General features: G+C 34.6%; 1 protein-coding gene and 1 pseudogene across 1 annotated transcript in view; one reads left to right on the plus strand and one right to left on the minus strand.

Moving 5' to 3' along the window:
* Positions 1-826: 826 nt before the first annotated feature.
* LOC114029981 lies at positions 827-1,713 on the plus strand (annotated as a pseudogene).
* Positions 1,714-6,171: 4,458 nt separating this feature from the next.
* Positions 6,172-11,279, minus strand: part of LOC114029987 (aldehyde oxidase 3-like) — a 119,004-nt gene continuing 113,896 nt past the window's right edge. Inside the window, exon 27 of the mRNA XM_027844644.1 lies at positions 6,172-6,180. Within this exon, the coding sequence (XP_027700445.1) occupies positions 6,172-6,180 (9 nt within the window). The remainder of the gene's footprint in view (positions 6,181-11,279) is intronic.

Raw genomic sequence — 11,279 nt, forward strand, 5'->3', positions numbered from 1 at the left:
GTATTTTTTCAATTAACAAGCATTTTTGTTAATTTATCCCTCTCAATATATCCTCGTTGAGCAATTTTTTAAACTTAAAAAAAACATTAAGTACATAGCTGCATAGACCAGCCAAATAAATTCTCACATAGTTTTGTATCTTACCTGACAGGAAAGTAGTGGGGAAGGGAATAAAGGAGGGCATATTGGTGGAGGGGGTAATCAGAAACAAACCCTTCTGATGAGGGACAGGGTTAAAAGAGAATAGAACAAATAGGAGGCAGGATAGGATGAAGGGAAATATAGTTAGTTTTTCACAATATGACTCCTATGGAAGTATTTTGCATGACCACACATGTATAACCTATATTGAGTTGCTTGCCTTCTCAATGAGGGTGGGTGGGGAGGGAGGAAGGGATAAAATGTGGGACTCAAAGTTTTAAAAACAAATGTTAAAAATTGTTTTCACATGCAACTGGGAAATAAAATATACAGGCAATGGGGTATAGAAATCTATCCTACCCTACAGGAAAATAGAAGGGGAAGGGAATAAGAAGGGGGGGTGATAAAAGGGATGGCAGATTAAGGGAAGGGTTATTCAGAATGCACGCTGCCTTGAGGGAGGAAGAGGTAAGATGGGAAGAAAATTTGGAACTCGAAATCTCGTGGAAGTGAATGTTGAAAACTAAAAATAAATAAATTAAAAATGTTTAAAAAATAAATAGCCTCATGGAAAAAAAAAAGCATTTTGAAAGGAGCTATGACATAAATACTTGTGATGCTTTGAAGGACAAAGTAACCAAAGGGAATGGAACTCTTTGGTTTGTCTAAGAAGGAAGTGAACATCATGGATCAAAACAATGGCTTGCCACCTTATGCCCAGGGCTTCGTCTCTCCTCAGAGTGCCATGACTCTTGAAATTTCTATCTTTAGCCCAATGATGCACATGATACAGGACTGACTCTCCAGCTTGTCCAAAGCACAAGCAGTCTTTCTGTTTTAAAAGAGCTGTGGCAGCAACTGCTGCGGCAAGCTACCCAGCAGTCCACATCTCATGGCCAAACCCCACAGCTCTTACATTCACAGACTTTTACCACAGCACCTCTGCTGGGCACTGCACCCTTGGAACCTTCCCCAATAACCCCTATAACCCCCATTACACCAGCCACACCTGCATCTGAAAGCTCTGGAATTGTATGTACCACAGCCACAAAACATTGAATCCACAGTGAACCTTGGTTGTAAACTCAACATAAAAAATTGTTGCACTTCATGCCCAAAATGCTAAATACAATCCCAAGAATTTTGCTGCAGTCATCACGAGAATAAGAGAGCCAAGGACCACTGCTCTTATTTTCAGTTCTGGGAAGACGTTGTGGAAAAGAGTGAACAGTGAAGAACAGTTCAGATTAGCATCCAAGAAATATACCAGTCGTACAAAAATTGGGCTTTCGAGCCAAGTTCTTGGATTTTAAGATTCAAAATATGGTGGGGAGCTGTAATGTGAAGTTTGTCATAAGATTAGAAGGGCTAGTACTGACACATGAACAATTTAGCAGTTATGAGCTAAAACTATTTCCTAGACCAATCTACAGCATGATCAAGGCCAGAATTGTCCTGCTTATTTTTGTTTTGGGAAAAGTTGTGTTAACTGGTGCTAAAGTAAGAGCAGAGATATACAAAGTATTTGAAAATATTTCCCCTATTCTAAAAGAATTCAGGAAAACAATATAACTGTTTTCTCACATTTGTATTTTTTTTACAAGTTGTCTTAGTACGTTACAAGGTGTTATTGCGTGTGGCACGAAAGTGAGACAGACTTTTAGTTGCAAACTGAAACAATAAGATACTTTTCTAGCACCATTTTCTGGCACTGTTGAAGAAACTGCATTATTTCTTAAAAAGAACATCTATGCAGCATTACTGTGAATTGCTTTTGTGGGGCTGTTTTGGAATAGCACTGTCCGTTTATTTAGATTTAGATTTTAAACATTTTTATCCTCAATTGTAATTCACAAGTTGGCTTAAAAGGCAAAAACTATGTTACTAAGTGTTAAAAACTACTTCCACTGTTGGGGGGTTTTGTTTTAAACTTTCATCCACAAACCACAATTTTTATATTTCTACCATAAAATGAAACCATTTTAAAAGTGCTTATTTCTGATTTATAACTTAAAAGTTATTTTATTTGTTATTGTTTTTGTTTTGTGCCACACATTCCCTTTCCAGTGTTGCAGGACAAATTAGATGAATTTGTAGAAAAAAGCTTGGTTATATATTTTCTTCTTTTGACATGAGAACTGTCATATTTCCTCAGAGCACTCTATACAATAAATGATGTTTATACAAAAAAAGAAATTATGAATACGAAAAATTCAGAGGAATTTTGGAAGATTTATATAAATTGTTGCAGAACAAAGTAAACAAGATCAGATAATAACTTATACATTGAACACAACAATGTAAAGAAAAACACTGGAAAGCTTCAGAACTCTGATTAATGATCTGATACTGAAGTATGCCTCCCTCCGCTTAGAAGAGATATGGTGGACTAGAGGGCATTTATTTTTGGATCTGGTTAATGTATTGATTTGTTTTCTTTGGGTTTACTTATTTGTAACAAAAGATAGTTATTCTGATAGGTAAGAGTTACTGAAAACCAATAAGAATATGGAGGGGGGAACAATGCACCAAAAAAGCATATTCAAAAAGCATATTCTTATATTCAAAAGAGAATCAAATTAACTGAAGATAGTTTCCAGTTAAGATAATAGAGTAAGAGTTTGCAAGGGAACCTGACTCCTCATGTGCCTCTATTTAAATAATAGAAAAAACTAATGACAAGAAAAAATGGCTTAAAACTATAAACAATAATAAAAATGATCCAAAAATAAAATGAGCAAATTGAGAAAGGAAAAATACTTCTTAATATTTGAACGACTAACACATTTTAAGTAACACAGATAAAAAAAGGAAATAGTGTAAGATATTCCAAGACATTAGGAAATAGAACAATTTAAGAATTCAAGGAAAAAAATTCATGTGAATAAAAATGATCACAAGAATAAGTAAAGGGGGGGTATAGGAAATGTAAAAACCATGAAAAATTAGAATTAAAAATGCTTGAGTATGGGAAAATAATGAAAGAAGATGGTTTTAAAGAAAGATGGAAAGAAACTATAGATTTAATCAATCAATTTAATTTAATCAATAATCAACTCTTGCCTACAAAAAAAAATTAGAGAAATTGGACCTGAATGAATTCAGTTTGGAAGAGAAGATTTTGGGGGATAGCCTATCAGGATATAGGAGTAATGGCAGGGTAGAAGGATGGAGGCAAATTAAAATAGGCCAAGTAGACAAAATCCAAAGATAAAGTTTGCCCTGTTCCTGAAAAATAGAGAATGTCTCGTTTTTTTATTCTTAGATCCTAGCTTGGAGACTGGCACTGAATAAGCACTTAATATGTGTTTATTGAAAGAACCAATTTTTTCTTCTAGGATCATAGATTTAGAGTTGGAAGTGACCTTGATTTATCAAGGCCAACCCTTTCATTTTGCAAATGGGCCCAAGAGTTTAAAGAGTTAAAACCAAGGCCCAAGGAGTTTAAATGATTTGCTCAGTCATCCAGATAGTAAATATCGAAGCAGAGATTTGAGACCACGTCCCTTGATACCAAAGCCTAATTTTCCTTCTTTTTCAGAAACTTTTATTGATTTTTTTAACTCCTGTGATTAAATTACTTCTCCAAGTAGTTATCTTTTAAACTCTCACGATTTGGAACTCAACTCTCCAACTCTAGCACATTCTTTGTAGAGCATTTATCCTTCCTTGAACACAGTAGCATCTCCTCAATAAAATGAAGGTGATAATAAAAATATTAAATAACTCATCCTGTCATGACCGTTTCAAGACTGTAAAGCACTTTCTATATCAACATTAGTTAACTTTAGAACTCTGGTAAGAAATCAGTGATACGAAATGAAATGCTGCATGTAAGGAGAAATTTCAACATGAGCACTTGCATACTGAAGTGATGTTCTCTATTGTCCAACCCAAATCAATAAAAAGAAGGGGAGGCATGGGTAGCAACCATTAAATAGCAACCAGAGAATAACATCTCAAGAAAAAAAAAAACACATGAAACAATAGTCAGCAGCATCTGGAACTGTTTCTGCATAGATTTTCTTAAAGCCATTTTCCTCCTCTGACTTAGAAAGACAGCTGCAAAGATTGTTTTACAAGTCTCATCTAGACCTGTGGATTTGGTTACCCATGAAGTCTGGCTCAGCCTCCTTCAGCAGTGTATCCATCCTCTCAAGTAATAATGGCCACCATAGTCCCTTTTCCCAGGAGATGAGATATAGTGGAAAGAGCACTGGACATGGAAGTCAGAGTACATGGGATTAAACCCTGGGTTTGCTGCTTACTTCCTCCCATTTAACACCTCTGGGCTCTGTTTCCTTATCCACAAAATGAGAGTGTCAAGATGACCTCTGAGGCTCAGGTCCAAATCAATGATGCTATGATCTTTCAGGTCATATTTGTTTCCTCTAATTACATTTCAACCACACAGCTGGCAAGGATTTGGCAGGCTCAGAGGGAAGAGGGGCAGTGTAATAGAAGACTTAAACTCAAATTCTTTCTCTAATGCTGACCACTTTACCTCAAGCAGGTTACTCCAGTGAGGCTCTCTGAGCCTTAGTTTCTTCCTTTACGCAAAAGACAGAGAAAGCATCTGTAAGTCAGTAAGTCCCAGGAAGATGGTTAAGGCACTTAGAAGTTAAACTACTTGTCCAGGGTCATGTGACTACTATTAGAGGTAGAATCAGAACCCAGTCTTCTTAAGTCCAAACCTAGAACTTAATCCCTCTGCTTGCACTCTCTCTTCCTCTCCTACTGTACGGGCCCTTTTCAGAATAAAGCTTTTAAATGCCTAAATTAAAATACATGGGATTACAAAGGAAAACAAAGGTTACTGAACATAAAGATGTATTTTTTTCTCAATCAGGTTCATGGACTCTATGGCATCTATTACTCCTGTTTTGAGTGATATTACAAGATTTTTTTTCCTTTTTTTTAAATTCAGGTCCCAAGACCATTCCTCCTGAAAATTTCAGCCCTAAGGGCTGAGAACTCTGTCATTGTCATCCAATTGCTGCTCAAACTGTTCTGACTCTCTACCTGAGTTGCTTTGCACAATTAACAGAGCACTAGGTCCTAAGCACCCTAAGGAAATTTCCTTTTTTATGCAAAGATAGCACACAGAACAATCACTGGGGGCGGAGCCAAAATGATGGAGTAGAGCAAGCACTCAGCTGAGCTTTTTCAACAATTCAAACAATTTTTAAAATAACACCTCAAATTGAACTCTGGAGTGGCAGAGCCAACAAAAGGTCTGAGTGAGACATTCTTTCAGCACAAGGCAACAATAGGAGATCAGAAAGAGAGATCTGTGACCTGGATGTGGAGGTTGGACTAGAACACACATAGATGAAACACCAGTGGTAGAACTACATGACAGAAGTAGCAGCAGCTTTAGGAACTCTCAAACAAGAGATAGTAAGGGTACCAAGTAACTGGTCGGATAAAGATTACAGAGTACGCATGTGCTAGCACTGGATGCAGGACCAGACTCTTTTGGCAACTCCATTGCCTACACCCATTTCTGAGTCATAGTTCAAGGGCAAAGAGGAATTCTGTCAAGAGTGAGCAGGGACACTGAAGAGCAATATCCCTTTCAGCACAAAGACCTTGAGGAATAGTACTGATTGTATACCCAAAGAAACAAGGACCCTGAGGAGTAGTATTGCTTCAGGTCCTAAGGGAGCAGGGGCCCTGAGAAAATGTATCAATTACAATCTCAAGAGATCATGTGCCCTTCCTGTGTAAAGACCAAAGCACAAACAAAAAGAGCAGTGACCACACATCTCCCCAGATCACACTACCTTGGAAACAACAAAAACTTCCAAATGCCAAGAACTAGACTAAAACCAGCAGAGCAAAATAGCCCGATGCTTAGGATAGTACTCCTCCCCCACCACATTGGGAATAGAGTCCAAATTTAAAGTAAATTCAAAGTCAAGAAATGATCTGGAAAATTGAGCAAGCAACAAAAAAAGAACTTGACCATAAAAAGATACTATGTTGACAGGGAAGATCAAACCACAAACTGAGAAGATGATAATGAAGTCAAAACAGCTACAAGAAAAACCTCAAAAAGAAATGTGAATTGGACACAAGCCCAACAATTCTTAGAAGAGCTAATTTTTTTTTCAAATTCAAATAAGAATGGTAGAGGAAAAACTAGGTGAAGAAATGTTAGCAAAGGAATAAAATTAAGAAAAGACAATTAATAGCCTCATAAAAGAGGTACCAAAAACACTGAAGAAAATGACACCTTAAAAAACAGAATTGGCCAAATGGAAAAAGAGGAACAAAAGCTCATTGAAAAAAAATAATTCCTTAGAAAGCAGAACTGGGCAAATGGAAATAAATGATTCCCTGATATATCTAGAAAAATAAAACAAAGTCAAAAATGAAAAAAGTGAAAGAAAACATGTAATATCTCAGAAGAGGAATAATTGACCTAGAAAATAGATCAAGGAGAAGTAATTTAGGAATTGTTTTGGATTACCTGAAAATCATGATCAAAGAAAGATCCTAGCTATCATATTTCAAGAAATTATGAAGAAAAAACTGTCATGATGTTTTAGATTCAGAGGGCAAAATAAAAACTAAAATAATCCACTTCCTAAAAGAGATTCCAAAATGAAAACTTTTAGGAATATTATAGTTAAGTTCCAGAACTCCCAGGACAAAGAGAAAATATTTCAAGCAGCCAGAAAAGAAGCCATTCAAATACCATACAGCCACAGTTAAGATCACACAAAGTTTAACAACTACCACATTAAAGAAACAGAGGGCTTGGAATATGATATTCTGGAAGTTAATAGAGCTCAGATTAGAGCCAAGAATAATTACCCAGCAAAACTGAATATAATCCATCAAAAATGGATATTTAATGAAAATTTTTCAGGCATTCCTAATGAAAAGACCATAGCTGAAAAGAAAATTTTACTTTGACATACAAGACTCAAGAGAAGCATAAAAATGGCAAACATGAAATAGAAATCATAAGGGTCTTAATAAATTTAAACTGTTTGCCTTTCTATATAGGATGATGATACATGTATCTTCTAAGAAATTTATCATTATTAGGTTAGTTAGAAAGGTTCTATATAAAAAGAAGGTGTAGGAGTAAGTTGATTATATTGGGATGATATTAAAAAAATCTATAGGCAGGAAAGGAAAATGCCCTGGGAGAAGAGGGAAGGGAGAGGAAGAATAGGAAAAATTGTTTCATATAAAAGAGATGTGCAAGAAAGAGCTTTTATAATGGAGGGGGAAATGATTTGGGGAGGACAATGTTTGAACCTCACTCATATCTAAATTATTTCAAAGACAGAAAAAAATACATAAACACACACATACACACACACACACACACACACACACACACACACACACACACATAATCAACTGATAAAAGAAATCTTCCCAACAGGGAAGTAGGAATGGAAGTGAATACAGGAAAGGGAGAGGTGGCAAAAGGGAGGACAGATAAAAGAAAGAGATCATCAGAAGCAAAACGGACTTTAGATGAATGACAGGATAAGAAGAGAGTAGAAATAGATCTAATTAAAAGGAATGAGGAGGAAAACTACATCTTGCTAAAAGGCACCATAGAAAATGAAGTGATATCAGTACTACACATATCTGTACCAAATAGCATAGCATCCAAATTCTTAAAGGAAAAGTTAAATGAATTGCAGAAGGAAATAGACAGACAGAGTCCTACCCAATTCCTTTTATGATACAAATGTAGTTTTGATACCTACACCAGGGAGGGCAAAAACAGAGCAAGAAAACTGTAGACCAATTTCCTTAATGAATACTAATGCAAAAAATTTAAATAAAATGCTAGCAAAGGGATTACAGCAATGTGTCAAAAAGATTATACACTATAACCAGGTGGAATTTATACCAGGGATGCAGGGCTAGTTGAATATTAAGAAAACTATAAGCATAATTGACCATATCAATAACAAAAACAACAAAAGTCACATAATTATATCAAGATGCAGAAAAAGCATTTGACAAAATACCACACCTATTCTTGTTAAAAGTACTAGAAAACATGAGAATCAATTTAAAATGATAAGTAGTAATCTATCTGAAACCAAGAGCAAGTATTATCTCTAATGGGAATAAAATTGAAGCCTTCCCAATCAGATCAGGGCAGATAGGTGGTGTAGTAAAGTGAATGTTGGACCTAGGGTCAGGAAGATTTGAGTTCAAATACATCCTCAGACATATACTAGGTGTGGGACCCTGGACAAGTCACTTAAACCTTTTTACTTCTGTTTCCTCATCTATAAAATGAACTGGAGAAGGAAATGGCAAGTATCTTTGCCAAGAATACCCCAGATAGGGTCATAAAGAGTTGGACACAATTGAAACAACTAAACACCAACCAAAAAGATGTCCATTATCGATATTATTATTCAATATCATACAGGAAATGCTAACTATAGCAATAAAACAAGTAAAAGAAAATGAGGAAATAAAAATAAGTAATAAGGAAACAAAACAAATTCTTTGCAGATAATATAATTATACACTTGGAGAACCCTAGAAAATCAACAAAAAAAAATTAGTGAAATAATTAACAACTTTAACAAAATTGCAAGATCTAAAATGGATTCAATAAATCATCAGAATTTCTATATACTACCAAAAAATCCAGCAGCAAGAGATAGAAAGAGAAATTCCACTTAAAATAATGACACACAATATAAAATTCTTTGGGGTCTACCTGCCAAAACAAACCCAGGGATCAAATGAACACATTTACAAAATATTTTTCACACAACTAAATAATTAGAAAAATATTAATTGTTCATGGGAAGACCAAGTCAATATAATAAAAATTACAATTGTACCTAAATTAATTTACTTATTCAGTGTCATACTAATCAAACTACCTAAGAACTAGGAAAAATAGTAACAAAATTAATGTGGAAGAACAAAAAGTCTAGAAAATCAACAGAATTCATGAAAAAAAAATGTTAAGGAGGTAGCCTACCAGAACTAGATTTCAAATTATATTACAAAGGGGTAATTATCAAAACAGTATGGTACTGGCTAAGAAATAGAGTGGTAGACCATCAGAATAGATTAGGTACACAATATACAGTAGTAAATGACCAGAAAAATCTAATTTGTGATAATCTCAAAGACCCAAGCTTTGAGGGTAAAAACTCAATAAACTTGCCTTTTGTATACCGTAACCAAACAATGAATTCCAAAGTGAAAGTATAAGAAAAGAAAAAGGAAAACATCTTCTCGGTAAATAAAGCAGATATAAACTTGGCAACCAAAATTCATAAGGAATTGGCACAATTTTAAGTAGTGCTCATTCCTCAAATAGACAAATGGTAAAGTGAGTCAAACTGGCAGTTTATGAACGATGAAACATAAATTGTTCATAACCACATGAACTCCTGCTCTTCTACTTACTTCACTGTGACCTTGGACCAGCCTTTTAATCTCTATAGGTCTCAGATTTCTCATCTCTAATATTAGAAGTTTAGACTTAATGAACTCTCTGGTTCCTTCTAGCATTATCATTCAAAGATTCTTTGAACACCATTCAAAATCTCTCATAATTAGAGAAATGTCCAAAACAACCTTGAGGTACTTATTTATGTCCACAAAGTTGGCATTAAGTTCAAAATGATAAAATTCAACCTTGCCATGCTCATTACAGAACAATTATAGTGATGGCAAAGTTGTTGCTCCTTATAATCTTTTTGGAAAGCAATCTGTTAATATGATAAATATTATAAAACCCGTCATATTTTTGACCCAGTGATCTTACTCCTAGGACTACATAACAAAAGAATAAGATTTAAAGGGGGGAAAATGATCTAACAATTAAAAAATCATAGAAGTTCTATTTTGATAACAAAAACTTGGAAATAATCCCTATGCATAGTGATTGTGAAAGGATTACATAAATAGGGGAAGTGAAACAGAATAATTGCCTAGTGGGAAAAAAATAAGAAAACATGGAAAGATTTCTATGAAGTGATGACAATGTACACACAGATATTGACCATATAAAATAATAACAATGGCAAAAATAATAATGTGGGGAAAAATTGGAAAAAGAGAGGCAAATATGATGATATTTTGTGAATGTAAATATATACATTCTAAACCAACAATAAATAGATTGGTGTTTATAGTGTTGGGTTTGATTTTGTTATTTATATTGTTAGTTTGTTTGAATTGTTGTTAGGTTTATTTAGGTTTTATTTAAATATTTTTAAAGTTAAATACTTTGTTTTTTCATTGAAGATATTTCTTAATTCTTTCCTTTGTACTGCCTTGGTATGTATTTGTTCATTGCTTTTTTCAAAAGCAGGTCATGTCAGGTATCATTGCTTCACTGTTTTTGACAACTGCTCTATTTCTGTATAGGTCAATACTATAGAAGAGAGAGCATTTCAGTACAAAAATATACAGAATTCAGAAATACTTGCTTATAATACAACTCTGAAAGTGTGATTATGTGTGTGTGATAAATGACTTGTCTAATGTTGGCTTCTTTCTCTAGCTGGCTCTATTTATTTCCTTTTGTTAAATTCCTCTGTTGGATTTCAGAGGTTATGCTTAGTTTGTATTTTTGAAAAAATGATAGGTGAGGAAGAAGATATAAGTTTGCTCAATGTCTCAGTCACACATAGTAAAGTTCTTATGCATTCATAAAACATCTATCTCTTTATAAAATTTTGCAGGAGAAAATAAAGTAGGATTGAGATATACTATCCCATAATCTATTAGTCTTAGGAACACAGACATGTAGCCTTAGGAGCTGTAGGTGGTGCAGTGGATGGAGCACTGGGCTTGAAATCAGGAAGACTCATGTTCTTGAGTTCAAATCTGGCCTCATACTAGCTATATGACCCTGGGCAAGTCACTTAACCCTGTTTACCTCAGTTCTTCATTTGTAAAAAATGAACTGGAAGGAAATGGCAACCCACTCCAATATCTTTGTCCAAAATGGAATCACAGAGTCTAAAATGACTGAACAATGACATGTAGCTTGATCAGCATAATTTGACAGGAGACTGACTTAAGAATCTGAGTGGAACGATGAGTATTATATAAATGCTGATTCAATATAGATAAATGTAAAGTCTTACACAAAGTAGAAAAAAGATTAGCTTTTC

Source organism: Vombatus ursinus, unplaced genomic scaffold (genome assembly GCF_900497805.2).
Source record: "Vombatus ursinus unplaced genomic scaffold, bare-nosed wombat genome assembly UNPS02005226.1, whole genome shotgun sequence".
In the NCBI taxonomy this organism is placed as follows: Eukaryota; Metazoa; Chordata; class Mammalia; order Diprotodontia; family Vombatidae; genus Vombatus; species Vombatus ursinus.